Source organism: Mytilus trossulus, chromosome 4 (assembly GCF_036588685.1).
Source record: "Mytilus trossulus isolate FHL-02 chromosome 4, PNRI_Mtr1.1.1.hap1, whole genome shotgun sequence".
NCBI lineage: Eukaryota > Metazoa > Mollusca > Bivalvia > Mytilida > Mytilidae > Mytilus > Mytilus trossulus.
Genome location: NC_086376.1, coordinates 56678582 through 56704557, shown reverse-complemented (window position 1 = coordinate 56704557; position 25976 = coordinate 56678582). Strand labels below are relative to the sequence as shown.

Below are 25976 nucleotides of genomic sequence, written 5' to 3'. Positions count from 1 at the left end.
TGGATAATTTTAAAATGCAATCAGATGTTTTGAATAAAAGACAGAATCTTGTCTTTTTTTCTTATATAATTAGAGATCGTATTAACTTCTCTTTTCGTCAAATAATCATCTACTACGATAGCAGCGTAGTAAAATAATTCTATTGAACTATTGCTATTGCGATCTACGTTTGTCTATTAACGATCAGGGCGCAAAGGAAATTATACTTAATTCGCGTAATTATAAGCTTCTGGTCCAGTGGACGAAGTCAGTTTCAGCAATCACGAAACTAGTGACAACTACATGGAGAAAAAACATGACTTCTCATTTCATTGGAATAATAATTCATCTGTACATTTGTTTATTGGAAGCAGTTTGTAATTCAGATTCAGGTAACAAATGTAACATTTTTTTGTAATTTTGTGCAATGCTATTTTTTTTTCATTTCTATTTGATCCAAATCTCAGAGTTAAATTTTTATTTAAGAAAACTAAATCTTTTTTTGTTGTTGTTATCATTTATTTAATTTTGATAGTTTTCATTTCATTTTACATAATTTTATTGTAGACTTTGATTTATTTAAAACTATGGATATTGAATTTATTATTTTCAGTTAATTGTATATAACCATCTTTAATGCAAGTTCAGAATGTAAATACTTAAAGATGATCTGTATTTCAAATATTTTAGGGGGTCTGGGCTGTTGTTCCTTTTTGGCAGTTACTTTCTGTCACTTATGTACAAAAATGTAGTTTATAATAAGAAATGATCAACAAGAGATCCGAAGAGCCGTGTGAATTTTTGGTTAACTATGTGGATCTTCTTTCATTTTTTGCTTGTCGCTTTCACGACGGGTGCCACATGTGGAGCAGGGTCTGTTTACCCTTCCGGAGCACCCGAGGTCATCCCCAGTTTTTGGTGGGATTCGTAATGCTTATTCTTTAGTTTCTATGCTGTGTCATGTGTGCTATTGCATGTTTGTCTTTTTCATTTTTAGCAATGGCGTTGTCAGTTTGTTTTTGATTTATGAGTTTGATTGTCTCTCTGGTATCTTTCGTCCCTCTTTCAGAAATATGTCCCCTTTGTTATTGTACTAAGTACTACTCCACCAAAGGAGTAGGTCCGGTAAGGACCAATTCTGGCCTTAAATTTCAAGTTCATCTGACAAACGATTTTGACCACAATTTAAACACTTAAGTGTCTATTTCATTTGAATCAATTAGTTTATGTGAACGATTTTAACTGATTAAGTCATTAACAACGATCCGATTCAAGCTCAAATATGAAAAATCTACCAAATATGCCGGAAAATGACACTTTTCAGATGGTTTTTGTCGAAAATGAAAGTGGCCGCATCCGTGTTCATCCTTAACCTTTATATATGCTATGTCTTATCATAAAATACAACTTACATTTCAATATTAAGGATGAACACGAATGCGGCCACTTTTGTTTTACCCGAAAAATTTAACCAAAACGATGGAATTGTGAAGATTTCAGTAATTTAGCATGACTTAATGGTGCTAGTACCCGATATATGTGCATTGCATTGGCAAAAAAGAGCCCATATTTATGAAGCAGAAGCATTCTACTGTCCAATAAATAACTAAACGTTTACATTTTAAATTTTTTGTAAAACTGCTATATTTTGGGGCCAAAAAGGGGTCTTACCGGACCTACTCCTTTAGATAAACTCGTATACAAATATCCATTATGCATGAATTGCTAGGTCCAACTGGGTTTCAGTTGAATTTGGCCCAAGGTCTTTTAATAATGAAATCGTGACATTTTCACATTCTTGAGGGGGAGGGTCGGAGGGGTCCCGATCCAGCAATCCCAAGCTTAAAAACACGAAATACAGAGGGCCCGAATTTAAAGAAATTTGAATCTCGACAACTCGAAATTCGAAAAAAAATTCCCGGATCTCGAAAGGTTCAATCCTAAAAACCCGAGATAAAAAATCCAGATCCCGGAGTCTCGATAATGGTCCGACCCCCCACTTCAAAAAATCTGCAGAGCATGACTAACAGTTTGTTTGTTTTAGGGCAATTTTATTATAAAATTACACAGACATTAACATGTCTGTTTGGTTGGGTTTTTTTTTTGCGTTCTTGCAGTTTCGAGGATCGTTGTTCGAGTTCATGGACAAAGACTCTTTGTTTATATTAGAACGTTTCCCAATAATGACACAGGTTCTAATTTCTCAAGTTTCTTTTTTGCAAATGACTCCGATTACTAAGGCCCGTTTAACTAATTTTCGATCATTAAAATCTTTACATTGTTCAAGTATAAGAATTGTATATTAACAGAAAATATAAAATGACTGAATAAATAGCCAACTATAAATCTTACAGGGCGATGGATCATAAACATATGAAACAGTTCACTACAAAATATAATATATAACCAGTCTACAAGGGTACAACATCACCAAAAAAATAAGAATAAAATGAACAAATGTAACTGTAGACATTTCAGATAACAGATATTCTTCTTCAGTATGACCATGCACGATTAACAGAATATATACATATACAAAATACTGGAAAACTTTTGGAATTTAACTGATAGATTATACTTTTTGTTCGTCAGATCACGTGAGCGTATCGAACCAATCCCAAGCAATATAGCCCCAAGGTATGGAATGTATATCATCAATCTTCTCTTCTACGACCTTATCTCAGTATTTGTGTCCATTTATGGAGTTATAAACAAGCGAATTCGGCATAAAAGTAGAAAAACTGTCACTACGCAGGTTGTCACGGTGTAATCATGTAGATTTGTTTTGCTCCAATGGAATCCAATATTATTACGCTAATTCTATCTAGAGATATACAAAATGATTTTCTGGGTAATATTATTTTGATCAAATGTATGCATACACATTATTTTAGTTACTTTCATACGGAATAAAACCGTAAGTTATGTATATGATGATGGAATGTTAGCCCCTGAGACTCTCACCAACTCAATAGTCGGTGCTAAAGTTCAGTTTACTGACATAATTTATAACATCCTTTCAGTGTGAAATTCTCCTTTGATACATTTAGCCGTAAGATTCCAACATCCGTCGGTTGATTAAAAAGGGATATTGCTATTCTGTGTATTCCGCTCAAGGTCATACAGCTCCTTACGTATTCGAGTATCATCATACATTCCTGGCCTCATTTTTTTTTTTTTTTGGGGGGGGGGGGGGAGTTTGCGCGCCCTTACAAATACAGCGCTTTAATAGGACGCGCAGCATCTTATGATGAAAGGAAAGATCCCTATTTATTTAGTGGTCACCAGGTCAAAGGTCAAGAACATAGTTACTTACTACAAAAAAGACTGAAATGTGAGCAGAAGCAGAAAGGGGTTTCCGCATTCTAATTCAAATATAAACTAGTACTAAATATTGGATTGTAACCTTTCATGGGTATATGATCGAATATATAATGGAAGGCTATTCCAATTGACATTCATGTCCAAGTTCAAGGTCATAGTTGCTATACGTAGACTGAAACTATACAGGAAAGGGATTCTAAGATTCTAAAAAGTAAAAACACAAAAATACTCAACTTCGAGGAAAATTTTATCGTAAAGTCCCTAATCAAATGGCAAAACACATCAAACGAATGGACAACAATTTTCATATTCCTGACTTGGTACAGACATTTTCAAACGAGAAAATGGTGGATTGAACCTGGTTTTATAGCGCTACTAAACCTCTCACTTATATGACACTCGCATCAAAGATGCTAATTAAAATGATCCATACAAATCGGAATGCAACCTTACTATGATATATCGTAACATACAATAGTAGGGTGACCACTTTCAGGTCATTTTTTTTTGGTCAAGTTTATAATTACTGAAAAAAAACAAAAATGTGTGCCAAAATGTAATAACATGTTCCAGATGCTAAATCAAATACTACATATGCGATTTGATATATGGTCACATTATGCGAAGAAAATCCATTTTTCTTTGTCCAATGCTTAGTTTTAGGTTACTAAAAAGACCCATCTTCGCTAGCTAATGGTTACGATCCAATCCATGCTTAAAAGGGTCGTCCGTTCAGCTGTACACGAAGTTAAGATACGCAGTCACGTCCAGCCAGAATGGATGTTTAAACATGATAAAGGGAGGGTGGAATGATCTCTGCATGTTAAAGAAGCTGTGAAATACATGTCATGCGTATGGCACGCCGTTATTATATTTATTCAATTTCGAGATATCTCATTTAGTTAAATAAGATATCTTATTTCGTTTCGTCCCCGAGGGTATCACCAGCCCAGTAGTCAGCACTTCGGTGTTGACATGAATATCAATTATATGGTCATTTTTATAAATTTTCTGTTTACAAAACTTTGAATTTTTCGAAAAAATAAGGATTTTCTTACGCCCAGGAGTAGATTACCTTAGCCGTATTTGGCACAACTTTTTTTGAAATTTTTGGGTCCTCAATGCTCTTCAACTTTGTATTTGTTTGGCTTTTTAACTGTTTTGATCTGAGCGTCACTGATGAGTCTTATGTAGACGAAACGCGCGTCTGGCGTATTAAATTATAATCCTGGTACCTTTGATAACCAATTAAAAACTAATTGAGATATCTTAATAACCAAAATGAGATATCTTATATATTAATTGAGATATCTGATTTATTAAATAAGATATCTTATATATTAAATAAGATATCTTATTAAAATGTTTATAAAGATATCCTATTAAATGTATAAGATATCTTATTTAAAATATAAGATATCTCTATTAATTTATAAGATATCTTATTAACTATATAAGATATCTTTTATATAGTTAATAATAGAGATATCTTATAAACTAATAGAAATATCTTATTTACTTAATAAGATATCTTATTAAAAAAATAGAGATATCTTATAAACTAATAGAGATATCTTATTTACTTCCAAATTAAATAAGATATCTTATAAAAATTAAAGATATCTTAATACTTAATAAGATATCTTGTTAATTAATAGAGATATCTTATTAACTTATAGAGATATCTTATAAACTTAAAGAGATATCTTATTTACTTATAGAGATATCTTATAAACTTATAGAGATATCTTATAAACTTATAGAGATATCTTATAAACTAATAGAGATATCTTATAAACTTTAAGAGATATCTTATTAACTTATAGAGATATCTTATTTAATTGGCTATAAAGATATCTTATTTAATATGTTAATATCATTGAAAAAGCTCAAAATTATCTTCCCTTTACCAAAAATGCAATTTCATTTTTCTAATCAGTATATGATAAAGTTCGTTTATAGAAAAATATAGCGAAATCTTATTTTAATTTTTTTTATTTATACCCGCGAGCCCCCTTATTGCAAAACTTTTCTATTGCATTATTGTTTATTTGTTTTTGTACAGAATATGCATGAAATATGAATTACTCGATGTGACGCAGCAACAACCAATCAAACCTGTATAAAATTCGAAATACTGAAATCTATATTTATATTTTATTCGCCGTTTCCTATTTGAAGTCGCACTGATCCAGGATTTAAAAAAAGAGGGGCACACCCTTCCGCATTGGTTGATCGGGGAGAAATCTTATTGATAAAATGTATGCATTAATGTATTAAAACTATATTTGGCGTTAAAAAGAAGAGGTATCTCTTATCCCGCCATTGATTTCAGACCAGGGAATTTGAATGTTACGTGCTTCTTATTTAGATGAAATGATTAATCATTGGTAAATACCACTCTGATGTATCGGAATATTTCTTATGTTCGTATATGTTTGGATTGGGTCATTTGGTGATGAGACAAACACAAATTACGTTTCCTGTGGGAGCAGTAATTTGCATTACAGTATCAGCCATCTGTCGTTTTTCTGAGACACTAAACGATAAGTTACCTTTGAACTGTTCTGTATTTTGAAAATACCAATTGTTACATGTAAATGTCAACATACATTGAATTTGTCGAAAGACGTGAAAAAGACCATAAGAATTATAACAAATTCAAACAGTAAAAGAATTATAAAAATACACTCACAAAGATAACTAAAACTTTTAAGGGCAAACAGTCGATCGCAATGTGTGAGTTTAAAGGAGGGAAATGTCGTACAGATTAATAATTGTAGACTCAAAAAGGACAGACATCGCTGTTAGACTTTTTTGCATTGAACCATGTCATAGTATCTTTGAAATGCAAGCTGCAACGTAGAAAAAAATCTTGTTTGATGACAAAAGATTATAGGCATACATATAATGTCAAACTGTGCCCTGTCTCACTCTGAATATATAGATATTGAATGATCATAAGTTAATAAATTCAGCAGATACAACGATCTATCTTCAACACCAGAGTCTTTACTGGAAGATTGAATTAACGAAAACACACTCGCACAAGAAATCAAACAACAAAAAACAACAAAAATAACAGAAAATAAATAAGTCCTTATAATTTTACGTCTGTCAATGCTTATGCATTTTCATGATTTTCTTTTCAGACTAATTGTTTTAAACTCAGTCTAGTCTGCACGGTTTAAACGCATAAATCTAAATTAAGGCTATACTGAAATTATCATCCCATTCTTTGCTTCATATTGATCTCTTGGGATGTTAAAGTGCGACTGATCTAAAAGACTTTTTGTTTGTAATTGCAATGTTAGAACTGCAATCGTGTGAAAAATACAGTAACATATTCCAATCTTATATTACGTAATAAAGTGACAGTTCAGAGTGCCTTTTTTACAATTTCTAATGGAAAGTTTAGTCTTCACTACTTAACTCAAAGTTCGCAATAATGCTTTCTAAATTGTGATTTATAGAATTGTCTAGGATTCAAAATCTATATAGCTGACAAAAAGATCGTTTGTAAGACTAAGTAAACAAATACTCCATTATTGGTGATTATAAATAAATAATGATCAAGAACGCAGAGAGGTTAATCTATCTAATTAATCTTTTTGTTACACTAATCATTCATATTTTGATCATAACACGACCAGGGATAACATTGTACACAAAATAATTTAATAAAATATGCTTATTGACCGAGAATGAGGGGAATATATTATATGTTTGTTATCTCATCATGCATGTCATACTCAATTCTAACCCGAAGGTTGGCTGACAACAATGAGGGCATCACGAAGCTGACAAAAAGTGATGCTACAAAGTTATCAACAAAAATTGTATCACGAAGATGTCGACAAAAAGTGATACCCAGGTAACGGACCAAGCCATTTTTAACAATATGTTCCAAATCAAAAGCATGGCTCGTAAAAAAAGGGGGTTCAACCCCGCGAACACCCTTTTGCAACCACCACTGATATCATGAGGACTACAAGATATCCACTTGTGAGGCAACGGACTCAATGACTTTTTAAATTCTTGAACTCAAATGGCTCCGGGATTCACATTTTTCTGGCGCCTGGATTCACATTTTTCTGGCCCCGGGATACACATTTTTCTATATGAAAAAATATAAAGAGAGTAAAAGCTAGAATAATACTAAAAAATATATTCGTCCGACAAGGGGTCACCTTGGATCCCCATGATCCACAATGATCTGGTTTTTTTTTCAGATAAGGGTTTAATACATCAGCACAACAGATTGATATCAACCTTACTGTATAAAGTCCCTTGTATGAAAATCATAACAAACACTTTTTACTTCAACATATATGTTTTTGTTATGATTATCATACAAGCATCTTTTCAGTAAATATAAGTACAAATTCAGTTTGAAACAAGCTATAGTAAAATGTTAATTCCATGCTGATCGTATTTTACAGTTGTACAGATATTTACCAAATTGTCGTTTATTTAAAGACACAAATAACATTTGGAAAATCATTTGTTTTTCTCCATTAAATCGGTTAAACGAAAACACAGTTTCTGTTAGCTTTGCGCTTATTTTATATAGAGATTCGATATTTAAAGAAATGCTATCTTCTGATTTCTACTTCAATGGTAATCTGAAAATTGACCTTATTCGCAGCTTTGTATTTCCTTTTCCGCCGAATTAACATACATGTCTTAATATTATTAACTTTTTATCTTTTTCTGCTTGAGTTTTCTTGCTTATAATCCATTTGTAGTTAAGCAATTATATCTAGTCAGTCTAGTAGAAAGAGGAATGCGTGCATTTATAAATGGTTTAAGAAAAAATATAAATCCTTAACATATTCAAAAGTAGATGCAGAAAAACTAAAGTTTAGGTAATATGAAAGACAGTACATAAATGATATGTCAGTAATTTTGAGCTTTTTCATCCGTCTCAGAATAAATAAATAAATTAAAACTATTCATTAACTTCTGGTTTCTTTTAGATTTGTAGCTTATCTAACAAGTGCCAAGGCATTGCATGTAGTCGAACTGAACGGGAAACATGGTAACAAACAAAATAATATCATTTGTTTGCTCATTGTTGAAGGCCGTACGGTGACCCATAGGTTTTTCAATTTCTGTGTCATTTGGTCTCTTGCTGAGAGTTGTCTCATTAGCAATCCTACCACATCTTTTTTTTTTTTTATAAAGATAGATCAAAATAAAGTCAGTCATGCTGACATTCACCTTGAAAGGTAATAGCTCGTTTCTGCCTACTAGCAAACAATAAGAAGGGGTGCATGTGTCATTCAGCTGTCCACGTATTTTGGCTCCTGTTTCTGCCCAGCAGAGTCAAATACCCGAGTCATGATTTGCGAAGTTAGCCGACATAAAGCATTTGTAATACAGGACAGATAAACAGATCTAGAAAGCTGATGAGTAAATGTTTTATACAGTTAATTATTTGGTGATAAACTCCCCGAGGATCTATGAAACATTAATGACGAATCGACGAGGGTTCTTACTACTTGTTGTCAGGCCTTGGGGCCGTTTGTCTGCTTTGGGATTGATTTTTTGCCGTGCAGTAACTATTCAATTATACGATTGTACAATTAATTCAATAGATAGAATTTCATTTTATCATTGCTTATCAATTGTCGGCTAATGATAATTCTGTTTTGGTTTTATTCTTACAGTTTTAATGCATGGAAACGTCTTTTATTGCTAAATAATGAGAATAATTGAATAGAGAACGCTTTCGCGATGTCAATTAATTACTAAGGCACTTCTTGCATCGTAGAAGCGATATGAGCTTTAACCAGAAAAACGCTTCGGACGCAAACATTTATTTAACGTGTTTTCATTTTTGAACATATACCACTATATTTAAAGTGAGTTTACAGTATAGCCGATTGGAAAAGTGAGAAATATCTATTTAGACACTATATATTTTTTTTATTCAAAATAAATCTGATTTAATAAAAAAATATTTTTCTTTGTCTGAAAGGTCAATGCGGTTTGATTTCATCATTCATGAAAATTTATGTTGACCAGGCAATACGAGCTAGCTAGCTATACAGATTTGCAAATACTCAAGTAGTCATTCAGACATTATTTGGTATGAATAGAGCCTTTCATACAAGAAACTGACATGTGTCGACTGAACATGTCACTACGTTTATATGATACAGTCATTCTATCCCATGATAACATTTGTTTTTAATAGGTTTACAAATACTAGTATCCCAAGTTCTTTTATCATCAAAATGTTACTTTTAGCCCATGAGTATTATTTATCTGTAGACTGGCATCTACTAATGACATATCAAAAAGCGTCACCCGTCGTCATTTTAGGAAATAAATTCATAACGATGCAGTGTTGTCATAATTTATGAGTTTGACTGTCCCTCTGGTATCTTTCGTCCCTATTTTGTCATAAAAGGTCAATTTGAGATGAAAGTAGAGACCGTTCCTTTTATCGTGTCTGGTACATCTTAATGGTCTTATTTTGACGTGTGACCGAATTTCTCCTGAGACTCGTGTAATATATTTATCTTTGGATCTATTAGATATGCGTTCCAATGCATATTGCATAATTGACAAATTTTGATACATTTAGGAGAACCTAACGAGGTTAAGATTCGTATTAATAAATTATTCATCTTGGTTGGATTTTTCATCTATAATTTAATATCTCTGAGGTTCTCTTTACATAAATGCATTGCTTGAGATAGTATTTTTGATGTTATGGTTTATTCACATTATATCAGTACCCAGTACGTTCCCAAATTGTACAGCCAAAACAGCCAATGGTCAACTGAGGGAGTTGCATGTTTATATTTATATACATTGTAAACTATTATAGAATTTATTAACAAACAAAAAAAATCAAACTGAATGTATCATTCAACTACTTTCCGGGACTGACAGTCGTCCAAGACTAGTAATGGTACCTTCCCTCTAGATGTATTGGAAAAATTCGGTCATCAGCAGTAGCTAACTGATATGGTAATCCAATTGTGACAAAAACGTATGAACTCCGTTATAACTTTCATTGCAAATGGCAGGTGTATCTTGAATAAACCTCACCGGGAACGAACGCTTCAGTCGAAAGTAATTTGGAGGCAAATATTATATATACCAGTATAGCCAATACCGCATGCACAGAAAGAGTACATCTCTGTGGTCTAAGCACAAATAATTCATTATTAATGGACTGAAAATTTAATAAACATATATTATGTATAAATCATGACAATGCCAATGAACTGACTACTAGAAGGATTGTACCATCAGGAAACGTTAGTGCACCAACTGCGGTACCAACCTATTTTTAATTGTCAAGTAGTTATAAACACGCTTGATATTGATTTCTGAGAGAAGTGACCAGTTTCATAACATAGATACTAAAGGTTTCGGTGAACATAATACCATTGTATATACATTGTACATGGTCTATAAAATTCAATATTACAACCATCATGTAATAAATGTTTGTATGTTTGTGCATAACCAATGTTTATTGTCTTGGTATCAATTCTGTAATTTTGAACCAATAAAATATCTTATCTCTTATCTCATCTTGTAATAACCACCGATATTGGGTAACTTACTGGACCAGATTGATTTTAATGTGTTGACAAGTTGTATAGGCATCTAGGACAGCAAGTCTCGGGTCAAAAAAGACAGATTAAAAAGGTTACAATTCCGTTTTGCGATAGTTTATCCTTGATTATAAAAGGAGATTTTTTTGTTATTCGTGTTGTGTGTTTTTGTTCAACTACTTTGTTACCAATATGTATTGTCTTGTCATATAATGAATTTGTCCTGTGACTTTCTATCCGTTTATTACCAATGTTATTTCAACTGATCGAGCGGAGCTTGCATTTTAATTTGCATAATGACAGTCTATTTCAAGATGTGTGTGATAAGGATGAATGCCGTTATAATAATAAATGATTTCTAAATACCTATCAGTGCCATCGAACGGATATACAAAAGAACTTAGTGTATGATATGGGACGAATAACTGGATACTTCATTGATGCGTTTATCCTAAAACTCCTGTCAATACATGGACTTGTCTAGTCTTTAATAAGCGAACCGGTTTAACCACGCCCAGTCAAGTGAAATAAATAACCGTTTGTTAAATTAACAGCAAAGCAACCGAAACATAATATTATTCAAGTCAATGATAGCATACAACGAATTTTATGTAACTCTTCAATTTATATGTAATTACTTTATACTCATATTGAAGCTTCTATATATTATGCATTTGTCAAATTCCTACTCGGTTGAAACTACTTTTAGAAAGACATCTCATTTTACATTCTCACTTTATTTATTTTTTCAAATATGGCTGCATTGACACTAGTTTGTTCATTCTAAAAGTCAAAACATCCCAAATGGGAAAAATAATTATTTATAAACTTAAAAAAAAGTAAGAACTGCGACTGGATCGTTTTGTTGGTAATATTTTCTCACGTATTGTCATACAATAACAATGACGAAAATTCTATCAATAAACTATTAAATTGATTGTTAATAATTATGGCACCCTCAACGGAGAGTTGAGGTGACATGTTGTGATTCTGCGATTATTTTTTTCTGAATAATTTGACGATATCTGAATTTAAAATCATTAAATTTTCATACAATGTAGATATCGACTATATATAGGCTTTGAATGAGTTTAACAAACATCGGAAATAGTATACTGCCATGAACTAGAGCAAATATCAAAATTTCAAAATGATCCAAACGTAATGAAACTTCACAGAAATGTTGACTGGCATGTATAGATGGGGGCGTTTGGATATGGAATTATAGCAGCGGGTACATGAAAACAGCAAAAATGTGAAAACATTTCAAATACCCTATGTCATCAGGGTCTCTTCGGGCACTCCGCCTTCACTGATCCACATTCAAAACTGACAATTATGAAAAAGCACAATAGTGCTGAAAGTGACGTTAAACACCAACCAATCAACAACCATGAAGGTTTTTGAATCCTTCAATTACTAAATAGATATATAAATTGTAGATGGGTTTTTCCTCAAAGCGGTTTCGTGAAACAGCTACTTGTCAATGTCAGCTGAACTTTTCTTGCGACATTAACGCGTATTACTTGTTTGTGAGATATAGGAAGATGTGGTATGAGTGCCAATGAAAACAATCTCCATCCAAGTCACAATTTATAAACGTAAACCATTACAGATCAAGGTACGGTCTTCAGCACGGCGCCTATACAGCCAATTTTGCATAGGTACTATTTTGGTACTTAAAATCTGTAGTACTGAAAATTTACTTTTGATATTTGGTACTTTTTCTTTACTTTAAAATTATTGTACTATTTACATAACTGTATTTTAAAGTACTTGAATTGTACTTAAAATTTTGGTACAGAAATAATACCAAAAGCGATCACAATATTCCATGTTTGAAAATCATAATTTTAAGAGATTTGAAATTTACATACCATCAAAATGCTGAAAATGTAAAGTTGTAACCAAAAATATGTAGTACTTAAATTTTCAAGTACAAATCATGTACTGTAAAATACAGGTACCTAATTATTACAATAATTTTAGAGTAACAAAATAGTGCTAAATATGAAAAGTAGATTTCCAGTACTACAGCTTTTTGGAACAGACATAGTACCTATGCAAAATAGGCTGTGTAGGTTCACACCGAACAGCAAGCTATAAATGGCCCCAAAATTACTAGTGTAAAACCATTCAAACTGGAAAAGTAGCGGTCTAATCTATATAAAAAAAAACGAGAAACGAGAAACACATATGAACCACATAAACAGACGACAACCACTGAACATCAGATTCCATTTTTATTTGTATGATAGAAAGTATAAGAATTACGCAGCTTAAAGTTATATTTCATAAAAATCCATGAGATCGCTCATTATCGTTTCCGTTACTTTTAAAAAACGGCGCCCATGCGTTTTATTAAATGTTGTTTTACTAAATTTTAGTATGCATTCATATCAATTTTTAATAATTTGTACCGGGTTTTTTTTATTAAGCAATAAAATCGTAAAGAAAGGAAATAATGTATTCTGCTTAACCATGTTAACGTATTACGTTATTATTTCACTCCGTTGGGAATTTCTCCACTTCATTGACGATTTTCTATCCAGGTACTAAAGCTCTGTTATATTTAAACGCACGTCTGATAACAATTCCGCATGCATTACCCTCGATAGAAAATGTTTTTTGATGATTATTAAAGACCATATATATTACATTCTCTGTTCGCAGACAGTGCATTTTCCTAATTAATATCTTGCATTATTAATTAGTTTCAATGACAGAACTGGATTTATGTGACTGAACCAGCATGTGTCAACGATGTATGTTTTTTAACAATAGAGAACATTTCCTACGTTTGATTAAAATCATTCTCATCTACTGCTATTGTGACATACATATATTTAAAATGAAATGAGTTAGTTTCTTAAAATGTCCTTTACCAAGTTAGGAATATGGCAGTTGTCATCAAATAGTTTGTTTCTATGTATGTTGCATTGGCGTTTGTTTTTGTTGCACTTCGGTGTTTCTGTCCTTCCTGTGTTTCCCACGGTTTAAGTTTGTAAGCAGGATGTGTTTTCTCTGAAATGATTTAGCACTTTTGAAAAGCGGTACTACTGTTACCTTTATTTAGTGTACATTAGTTGTAGTTGAAAAAATGAAAATTAAAAAAAACTCTTATCTTCGATCGACATATTTCAATGTTTTATAAAACACATTGACGCTCATAACTAATCGTATAATTCTTCTGTACAACATTTAACAAATTTTGCTTCACAAAGTATGTGTCGTGTAACCTACCAGGTTGAGTTTATTACATTTAAGTTTTAGTCTCGAGTGTTTCTGGTAGAGTTTCTGGTAGATATTTTGTGTATGAACAAATTGACCTTGTATTCAATATGTAGGTTCTGCATGTAATGATCGACCAGGATGAAGTGCTGAAAATTTGGATAGTTACTAGAAAATGAGTTGTTGCCTTGTGGTGCGTATGGGATTATCTTCCAACTTCCAAAACACCCGAGTCTACGTTTTTATACACCCAATGCTCCAACAGACACCCCATTTAAACAAGGAGTTAGCTGACTAGATGGGAACAGTGCATTTGACCATATTCTTTACATTACTTGAACCCTTGAAGTTTATACAGGATATTTTGAAGACATTGACTGATTACATTATGATTTATCTTTATTTTTATTATAGACCACATAGTTATTACATTTGGGTGATGTCTTTTTTTCTTTCAATAGGCGTTCCTATGAGAACAAACCATGTTCATCATATCCTCAGCAGCTGGTTATTTTCTGTATGAGATAGACTTACAGCACTTGCCAGAAAAAATATAATTCTTTTACTTTATGTTCCACAGTTTTATGATGAAGTTCGTACACTAAATAGTTTGGTGTCTTAACTGGTTGCATAGAGTCCATTGAAATTCAAATAAACGATGCCGAAAATATACAGTTGATCTGCTCAATATGTTGACTTACATCTTGAAATTGACGACGTGGGTTGGTAGAAAACTAAACTCGAGAACATTAGAGAAGATTTTAATTTTCTCACAGTGAGCTTTCCATTAATCTGTAGCAACATTACAGTAGCACATTGATATGATAAATAAATTGATACGATATTCTATGACTTAAAGTACACAGGTGTGTTCCGGATATTCCATAAACGGTTTAATGATGATGGGCCTACCGTACCAAAACACATGAAGTCGGACCAGACATAGAGAAAGTCGTTTGGCTCGATATTTACTTTTCTGTAAAGTGAATTGTTGACTAGTTTATCAGTTGCTCTGTTTTTATTCCATAGTGTTGTTTGTCCTTCTTGTCCCAATAGGGTTTTGTTTTCCTTGGTATCTATTAATTCCTTTTTATATACTTAATCTTTGTATTGAATTATATTTTTTTTCATAATTGAAACGATTTTGCCCCAGGATTTTGCGGATCAATACAGTGATATATATATATATATACAGATCCTACGTTTGATCAGAAAATCAGATATATTTTGAATAGACAACCGGAAGTCCTCGTAGAGTTTGAACAAATGTAACAGACAGCTGATTGATAAGAAGTCACGATTGTCTTATTCTACGAATGGAAAAATAAAGAGAAAATTGTCTTTCATAGTTAGAATGCGCGGCTTTGAAGTAAAATTTTCATTCATTGTTGATATGCGTGGTTTTGAAGTTATGACGGATGTATTATCTAAATGAAAACCTTGGCACAAATTTATAAATGCAGACATTGTCAATGTAATTATGAAAGTAAACACCAAATTATTAATTGCCATGTAGAAACTATGTGAAAATAAATATTGGTTCGCGTGCTTTTATATGATACAATATTGCAGTCAATATTTTCAACTTGTTCATGGTGACCATTTGGCTTTTGGTAATGTTAATTTATTATATATATTGTTTGTTTTCGTTGTTTATTATGATGGAAAAAAAGAAGATACAAATTAGAGTTGCTTGTAAAAAAAAGCTTGATCTTAAACAAAATATCATAACTTAGAATCAAAGTACTGAAGTACTGAACATCGGATGACCGCAGGTTCTTATGGATGGTCAAAAGCGCATGTCACAGAAACAGATCACATCTCTATACCCGAAACTTGGGTTAATTTACAGAGATATTTTTTTCTGATAGAAGTTCATGCTTGGATGATGAATAAATGACAGGAAATTCAACCTCACCGTAATAACTATTATATTGTAGTGCAAGAAATCAGTATACCTTGGACTATTATACTTATATAATAATAGTCGTAGAGAATACACTGGTTTGTTGTTGTATATATTATTAATATTACGATTGCATGTATATATAATTTTCATCTATTTGTATATGATAATTCTATTCTACTATTATTATAGTGCAGTGCAAGTGCATGGTGGACACTCTTCTGTAAAAAAAATCAAAGCCTTAAAGGCTGTAAAAGCAATTGCTGCCATGTTAATGTTTTGGGGACTTTTTTTTTCATCTACATGTATAAGAATTAAACCTGACAGGACATGGTTGTCTAGTGAAAAGCAAGAAGGTGTTGACTTTATATCAATAAAAGACTTAAGCAGGAAATCATTTTTAATATGTTTTATATTTCACAAGGAGACAACAAGTTTACCAGGCTAAAGTTGGGGGTAATTATGGATTATTCCCTGGTAGTGTTTGTAACTGGGCAATAATTACTTTTATTTAATTAATTTTAACAATTTTCATAATTAAGTTAAATTAACCATTCAGTTAAAACATTTCACCTTTCGAGACGCTAATGTTGAAAAATGGGACAGAAATAAAATAACTTACAAAACATAAACATGTAAAAAATAAATATATATTTCAGCTTACTAAAAATATTTTCATAGTGTTACTTTGACATCATTTCTTAAAACTAAGTCCCACACATAATTGTTCATTTGATATGTGTCATCCTCATGCGATACGAGAAGTTTTCATGTCGCTAAATAGTCTTCTTGTCGCTTAATTTATTCTTCTTGTCCGTTCTTGACGCTTCTTGTCGCTAAAATTCTTCTTGTCGTTATTAGTGAGACCGCTATTTTTAGATTACAGGTGGTCATTTACACTACACGTATAACATGTATAACCTGTGTAGTGATTTTTATTTTACGATAAATTTATGAATGAACGATAATTTTATGAATGAACAAGAGCACCTGACCTCTTTCTGAAACACCAATTAAACATGTAAAATCGTATTTATTAAGATATAATTCAGTCAAATTTTCACCACTAAATCAACAACTGAAATGATTCCATATTTTGTTGAAACATCGTACTACCGGAGAACAGAAATCGCAGGTATGAAAATGCACTTTTTTCACTGGTGTTGAAAACCCAAAACTAATTTGACTATAGTTTATGAATGACGGAAATTTAAGCGATAACAATACATCGGAGTGACCTCAAGGTCATCCTCTGTAAAAATGAATAAACTTTAAGATGTTTTGCATCAATTGTATTAGTTGTTTTACACAATCATGAATGCTGAATTGTATTGGTTGCTTGTCATATAATATAATGCCTTGCATAGGAAAATCAAGAGCTGGTGTTAATGACAGGGGGGAAAGATTGAATCTAACAATTTTAAACAAAACAAAATAACGCTTCAGCGACGGTAGACGCTAATGCTCTTCAACTTCGTACTTTATTTGGCTTTTTTAACATTTTTTTATTAGAGCGTCACTGATGAGTCTTTTTTTAGAAGAAACGCGCGTCTGGCGTAGATATAAGATTTCAATCCTGGTATATATGATGATTTTATTTACAACCACTTGGTCGATGCCACTGCAGGTGGAGTTTTAATTCCCCCGAGACCAGGATTTCACCAGCCCAGTAGTCAGCACTTCTGTGTTGACTCAAGTTATCATTGATATGTTCATAATAATGAATTAACCGTTGAAAAAACTTTGAATTTTTAAAATACTAGGGCTTTCCTACCTCGAAATAGATGATCTTAGCTGTATATTTAAAAACTTTTAGGAATATTTGTCCTCGATGCTCTTCAACTTCGTACTTTATTTGGCCGTTTTTACATTTTTTGATTCGAGCGTCACTGATGAGTCTGACTACTGGGCTTATGATACCCTCGGGGAATTAAGACTCCAACAGCAGTGGCATCGACCCAGTGGTTGTAGACAAACTCATCATAGATACCAGGATTAAATTCTTTTTTCGTCTACAAAAGACTCATCAGTGACGCTAGAATACCCCCCCCCCCCAAAAAAAAAAAAACAACAAAAAAACAACAAAAAACAACAAAACAAAACAAAACAAAAAGGCCAAATAAATTACGAAGTCATCATGAATGTAATTTTGAAATAAATGTTAATTTCAGAGTGACATGAGGTTGCTGTTAGACGATAAAAATAACGTATTAAAATGAATATACATATTATGTAATTATTAGTTGACCTATCTAAGCTTGGATTATTTCACTTAACTCACTAATGATGAATACTAGACCTATGGCTGCAGCTTATTTATGTAAACAACTTGAGTATTACAAGCTTATTGGTACAGGACACTTCCGTCTTACTTTTATTTACTCACATGGATCATTATATTAACGAATTCATTTTACCTCTTTAGATCAAAGGACTAAATCATCAAATAAAAAAGCATAGTTGATAGGTATGAGCTATGCACTGAAGTATTTACATAAATTATGTGACGAAACACCATAATATTTAGATGTCACATGAAAAACCCCTAGATGCTTGTGTGTTATACACACAAAACACTGTATTCGTTCACTGGAGACATTGGAAGTTTTGCTTTAATAGCTGAATGCTGTCTTGGCACTAATTATCGCTTCTAGCACTTAACAAAGGACAGTTCTTGAAACATTAAACATATGTTTTCACTTTTTTTTCTGTCGAGTTAACATTTCTTATCAAATAAAACGTTGCCAATTATTCTTAGACAAAGTAATGACTAGATTCTTATAAATAACAGACATTCACAAAGAATGCAATTATTTTATTTTGAAATATTTTTTATATAAAATAACGTTGCAAACTTTGACTCTTCTGTCATTTTTTTTAAAGATTAGTTTGCAGTGTCTGAGTCTTTAAAATTTGTAATGCCATGGATCATTTACCGGAAATAGTCTGGATTTGAGTGATTGATATTCTTAAAGTTCTATCATAATTAGTTTAGTTCTATGTCACCGTTCTATGTACACTGCAATAGCAAAACCAAACATCATTTAGTAAATTTAAGACTGTTTTTACAATTTACAGTGCGTAAAGTTACTGATGAAATGATGAATCATGTATTTAGCTTAGCTGTCAATTGTCGATTTTCTATTCATCCTTTATTTTGATCTCTGATAACAATTTGATGCTTAAATTTTGAAATAAATTGAACACGTCAAAGTTAGTGTGAAATCTACATGAAACATATAGCGTAATGGTTTGAAGATATCAAGAGGACTTTGATATAAACAAGAGTTGATAGGACAATACTCAGTACTTTTGTAAAACTATAGATTAACAGGCATAAACCTTACAAGCATGCATAAGGTGAAATCAGATGCTTCGGTATGGTTGGGTACACTTGGTACTCATATATTATTTGAATTACGATACAAGTTTTCCCCGAGAAAAAAAATGACGTCCAAACAAATACAACCAGAAACGTGCAAACACATTGTACAGGCACAAAATGTATCTGAACAACTTTTTGATCATAACGTTCCCTGTGAAGGATTAACATGGGAAATTAAGAGCTCTAAACGCAATACCTTTGGTATCGTTCACCTTGACTAACCATCGAGGGTTGACATCATTGCTGGTAGACTGTTAGACTTCGATGGTCTCATTGGCAATTTTTCAGTGAATAAATTGATGTAATTTATTGAATTGTGAGATTTCTAAAAAATAAAAAAGTTTAAAAGTATTTTTTCACAAACTTAAAGTTTAACATATCTTGCATTATACTGCCTTAGCTCATTTTTTATTCATTCTGTGTGTATTTGAAGATCATTGACTTTCTCGTTTTTTAAATTCACAAAGACCAAAATGAACGAAATGGTACACAATATCCTTTTTCCAACAAACAAAAAAGTTTTGAAAAAAAAAAAAAAATGTCTAATAATTTAATCATTGATTCTTCACTTTAGAAGTCACATATAATGTCTGCGTACCTTTTATAAGAGTTCTTAGTACGACTTTCTGGAAATAAACATTCATTTTCTGTTTTTAGATTTGAATTTTATTTCATTTCAAGTCGTATCGAAAAAAACAGTACTGTACAGAGGAAAGTACTATAAAGGAGAGGTAAAAGGTACCAAAGGTCATTCTTACTCATAAGCCGAAAATAAACTGTCGACGTCATAACCAAAAAAAAGAAAAGACAGACAGTACCCAAACAAAACATAAAAAGTAAAGACTTATACGGTATATCAACACACACCCCACCAAAATCTGGTGTTGGTTTTGTGTTCTTCGGAATAGTTAGCAGATTCTGCTTCACCTGTGACGATGGTCTTGTTGCTTATGTAAGTAAGTACAATCCCAGTGACAAGTCTAATTTGAATGGTCAAAATCAGGTTAAATATACATTTGTAAACTCGTTTATAGTTTATTTTCATTTCATTACAGATACTGTTTTAGGACCAGACATTAACATTGCGCGTGAAAGTGTGCAAGTGCAAATAGGACGCAAAAAATTTCTAATTGGTGAATGCCACGTGCAAGGAGCTGCGCCATTAAACATAACTTGGATGAAAAGTGGAAAACTAATAATTGAAAATGAAAAATTCACTTTGGTTAAGATTGTAACAGAACAAAATACAAATACTCGTCAGCTTTGGATAAGAGAAATGGCATTAGAAGATTATGGACAATATACTTGCTCCGCCACAAACTTGTACGGCACTAAGAAGAAAAATGTTTTTGTTAAACGTAAGTATTAAAATTATTTAGAGCATTGCCAAATAAAAATTAGAAATAAATGTTTTCCAAATCGTCCCTTTAAAAATTTGAACGTCAATATTGCTTGTAATTTAAATAATCCTAATAAAAGAACCTACAATTGAGGAAAATTTGAAACATACATGCTGGAATTTTGAAAATGAAACTTTGATGAACGGATATTTAACTGTTTTGATATGAGCGTCACTGATGAGTCTTATGTAGCCGAAACGCGCGTCTAGCGTATTAAATTATAATCCTGATACCTTTGATAACTATTTTATATCTCATACCATTATCGAAAGTTTGAAAGTAACTGAGATTACATACTAGTAAATGGCAAGTCTGAAGTTAGTTGCCTGTATTTCTTATTTAATATGTCTTTATTAGCAAGCAGAGTAAATCGTCTGCTCCAACGTCAGTCAAACATTCTTCCTATTCTGAATGCTTTTAATAACCTGGACCTTGTACATAGGTACTTGCCCCTCGTTCGTTTGGGAGACTAATTGACTGCTAGTCTTCTTTAAATTTCAGTTGGAGGCGTTAAATTCAGTATCAGTAACAGTGGGAGAAAATATCTACAGATTGCTTTCTGTTGTTAATAATTATTTATGATTTGACCCTTCAATTCAAAGATTATCTACTTCTGACTGCAGTTAGTTTACGAGTATATATTTCTTTGTCATACTTCGGATTATATGAAATTTCAACATCTTTCCATGGAAGTAAAAATTTGATACAAAAAGCGATTATGTTTATAAAGGTATCAATAGTTAAAAGGTGTTTAAATCTAAAAAGACATAAACATATATACCAAGGTAATACTAATACATAAATTGAGGAAACCGTATGAACTCCAAATCTCTGATCAACACTGCATCCATGTTTCTACTCTCGGCTGTTCTTATTTTCCCACAGGGAATAAGGATGGTCATATATACTTACCTTGTGGTTTCTAATTTTAAAATACCAGCCCAACACAGCTATCAAGAGCAGTTATTCTGCATGAATGTAGACTACATCTCTACTGGTTATATCCCTGTTCAAATCCCTTAGAAAATGCCTTCGTTTTGTCTGGAACAAAAAGGTGTTCAAGGACCGGACAATCAATTCCTCGTTGACCTATCAACTGCACTTTTCCATTTTGAAGCTTTTGAAGTTCGTTACTTTTTGTAACGATTCTCCGATCAAGGATGTTGTCCTATATACCTTTAAGCTCAGACATAATTGATCTCCAAACTCTGTCCGTCCCGGAAAAATCAGAGACGATTTTCTCATTATATTTTTATTTATGGGTCTGTAAAATTCACTTTTAGAAGTAGTTCTCTTTGGACGACTTCATATTCGTTTATTCCAGCTTAATCTTCACCTACATTTCATTCACGATTTATCTTCAGCGACATTAGATTTGGATTTCAGCTTTAAAAAAATCGTAATCCAATGCTTCAATCTTTATCCGCTTGACTTCAGTTTTGACTACAAAGGGAAAATATTATGAGGGGGTTTCTTCTGTACCCAATCAAAAAATAAACATTGGTGCATCCATTCTAGATCGGGATGCTGGTGGGACAAACATTCTCAGGTGTCTGGTAACCAAATTGTTTAAAACCACACATCAATTTAATCATGGAAGTGTCAATATAATAGTTCCATGATTTAATAGAAATGAAAGTAGTATATTTTACCATGGAAGTATTATAATAATTATAGATAGAGATAAACTGTTAATAGCAACAACAAAGTAAGAGCTACAAATAAGTTAACTCGACCAAATTGGTCAATAGACCCCTTAAGGAGTTATAGTCTTTTATAGTCAATTTTTAACAATGTTCACAAATTTTTATAATTTTTTATAAATTTTTACAAAATATTTTCAACTGTCACTTCTAGGCATAGTCAATATAATACTTCCATGATTTTACCCAGCATCATCTGAAGTAGTATTTGATGGACACTTCAGTAGTTCTGGTAACCGATAACACCACAGTTGTCAATTATCTGAAGAATCAGAGGGGAACTCATTGTTACTCCTTGTATAAAATAGCAAGAAACAGAGTCTAAAGTTCTTGTTACCTCAACTATTAAAAGCTATAGATCGGCAATCTCTAGAAATTTAAGTGCATGTATTTCGAGCGGGTCAGACTGTATATATGATAATTTTATATCTCTTTATTCTAGCATATCTGCCGTGAAAGGTGATATGGATGGTCGCTGAATCCTCCTTTGGATTTAAGTTGAGCTCTGTCAGCCCTTCATTCTACTCATTTTGAATCAGCAGATCAATATGGATATCCTATTTCTATCTTAAACATGCTGTGTTTTATTAGTCTTATCTTCTGTTTGATGGTCTTTAAATTCATGCGTTTTTAGTTTTAATAGGACTAGACTTTATTTAAGCATGCCTCTTTAGAAGAATTATTGTCCACAGAGTCCCTTTGTATAATGAGAACTCATCTAATAGTATTTCACATTACTAACCCTCTATGTTTTCCGATACATGAATGGATTCTCTCTGGGGCCTATAGTTAAATCATGGTTACAGCACAGTAACGGCGCAAAGGGTAAACTGTGTATCCCTCTTTTCTGTGTCTTTGGAGAAATGCAATGGGGGGGGGGGGGGGGTCGAGCTTACTTATGCGCTAAACCGGTTATATCTTCACTTTCAGTTCGACGAATGGTCCGTTTGTTGTTATGACGCAATATGATAACACTCTTAATTTATGATGGCAGGCATTAATTAAAAAAACCCACTTCATTTTACTGTAAATATGAATAAATTAATAAAACGAACTATGACGAACCTATATATACCTGAGAAATGAATAGACTAGAAACAAAAAAGAGCAACGACCATATTTTGTATGTCTACAGATCCTCAAAGTTTATTAATTATGCAGGAATGCTTAGCATTTATTTATACATTGTATTGTTATGTCTGATATTACAAATACATGGATACAAAAAGAGGGACGAAAGATACCAAAGGAACAGCCAAACTCATAAATCTAAAACAAACTGACAACGCCATGGCCTTTAATGAAAAAGACAAACAGAAAAACAATAGTACACATGACACAACATAGAAAACTAAAGAACAAACAACACGAACCCCACCAAAAACTAGAGGTGATCTCAGGTACTCCGGAAGGGTAAACAGATCCTGCTCCACATGTGGCACCGTCGTGTTGCTAATGTGGTTACAAATCCGGTAAATAGTATAATTCGGTAAGGTCACATATATGAAAGGGAAGGGGATTGTAGTTACGACGTAGGAACATATCCGATATCATTTGTAAAACTGTTATTCTATAACGGTCAACCAACTCGTGATGGCGTCCGTAAAATGTTTAGATACTTTTCAAACATAACAAAAACCGATCTTCTGATTTTATACCAAAAAAAAGAATAGTTGAAGTGTTTTTATCTCCTAGACATTCTAGAAATATGATTATTTAAAACCAACCGCGTGGAAACCATGTATATTTAATATTTGATTAAAAAGCGGCCTTATTTCACTGGTTAGAAGTGGTGTTACGTCCCTTTATGAAAACAACACGATCTTAAGGATCAACAGACGAAAAAAATGATGATGAACTATTGAAACAATTTGTTACACAGTGCTCTTCGCTATCTCCCCATGAATTTACTGACTACAATATTTATCATATTAGATTACTAGCACACCATGTAACTAATAATATTTTGTCAAAAAAATACTTATAATGATGAGCAGATGTGGCTCAACCAGACCGACAGACTATATATACTCTTCCTGTGTAACTTAGGAACAATTTGTTTTAAGCTATATCACTATGTATTACAGTAATTGTATTACCTGGCTGCTCAAACAATAACTAGGTGGAAGACATCAAATTAATATTTGAAATACTTGAAAATATACGTCAAATAAACAAATGTGTGTTAAAGTTTGAACGTCAATAACGTGTTTTCTCTCTAATTTTACAGGGGCAGTTGTACGTGAAACAAGACAGGAATCTCAGTCTAATTGTGCAGATAAAAATTATTTTAATATAACTGTATTTTTAACTTGTTTTGCTGTTATTGTACATTTTTGATTTTTAAAATATTTTGAAACAATTGTTGGTGTATAAGAAAGACGGGTGACTACATTGATGGATTCTAAATTATATATAAAGGTTAATATATTCTCCTGATACCTCTAATGCCTTATGTTGTCAGAATGTTGCAGAAACCTTCGGAATCCTTACACCCTATTTTAGTGACAATTTCAATTTCATTTGAACCAACCTTATGCTTGTCATCCTGATGGACTTGCTTTACTGAACTTACAAAATAGATGCATTGTTTAATTTGTGTTCGTCCTACATATGCATCGACTATTTGCAAATAGACGTGAAACCAACTCAACAAACGATTTATTTTTGGTACACAAAAATTATTAACTAATTCTTATCTTTTTTGATTTTTTTTAGTAGGTCATCCTCCATAAAATGATTCAATAATTTTCAAAGGTACCAGGATTATAATCTAATACGTTTCTGTTGTTTAGATATATTACAACCATTACACGGTTAGACGCGTCCATAAAGTGATCGAAAAGAAATATTCCCTTTAATTTGACAGCTGTAGGAAATTAGCCCTGCGTTTCATTTCATAACAATTTTTCTAAGTCATAAACATAAAGCTTTTTGTGTTTAAAGCACCATTTTTAGGGGTGTTTCTGTAATACTTTTTTTTATTCTTGAGGTTACATGGTCACTAAAAAATATTTTTTTGAAAACATGACTAAAGCTTGTTAACAGGGAGAAAAGACGGGAGAATTTGAATGATTAACTTTCAGTAATGATTATTTTCTTATATGCAATGAAATGTAATGTAAATATTGTTAGTTGTACTTGGTAGGATAAAGCTTTTCTCTGCCAAGTTTTTCTTTATTAAAAACAAAGTTATATTCTGCAGAATATTTTTACAAATTTAGCAAAGACCAGTAAGGGGAATCAATGGTGGTATTACTAAATAACGAATTAGTGATATATCATATAGCATCATAATTCTAGCGGTAACAATAACGGTTTCAAATCGACAATTTATGTTTCAAATGACCTTTGGTGCATTCCAATTTACTTTGAATTTCAACATGACATGTAATGTTTGTGATTGCTGTTTTGTAAATAGCTGTGTTTATGAAAATATTTGTCATTCATTTGTATAGTAAATCATTT

General features: G+C 32.2%; 1 protein-coding gene across 1 annotated transcript; it reads left to right on the top strand.

Moving 5' to 3' along the window:
* The first annotated feature begins 162 nt into the window (after nt 1-162).
* On the top strand, nt 163-25976 carry LOC134714017 (neural cell adhesion molecule 2-like). Its single transcript, XM_063575269.1, has 3 exons — nt 163-371; nt 20461-20763; nt 24739-25976. The coding sequence occupies exons 1-3, from the start codon at nt 296-298 to the stop codon at nt 24846-24848; spliced, it is 489 nt and encodes a 162-aa protein (XP_063431339.1). The 5' UTR covers nt 163-295; the 3' UTR covers nt 24849-25976.

Excerpts from the sequence above, each read along its gene's own strand:
- LOC134714017 (XM_063575269.1), top strand. The coding sequence starts at position 296 with ATGACTTCTCATTTCATTGGAATAATAATTCATCTGTACATTTGTTTA. Across the intron at positions 372-20,460 it reads AGTTTGTAATTCAGATTCAG|ATACTGTTTTAGGACCAGAC; the intron begins GTAACAAATGTA and ends ATTTCATTACAG. Across the intron at positions 20,764-24,738 it reads GAAAAATGTTTTTGTTAAAC|GGGCAGTTGTACGTGAAACA; the intron begins GTAAGTATTAAA and ends CTAATTTTACAG.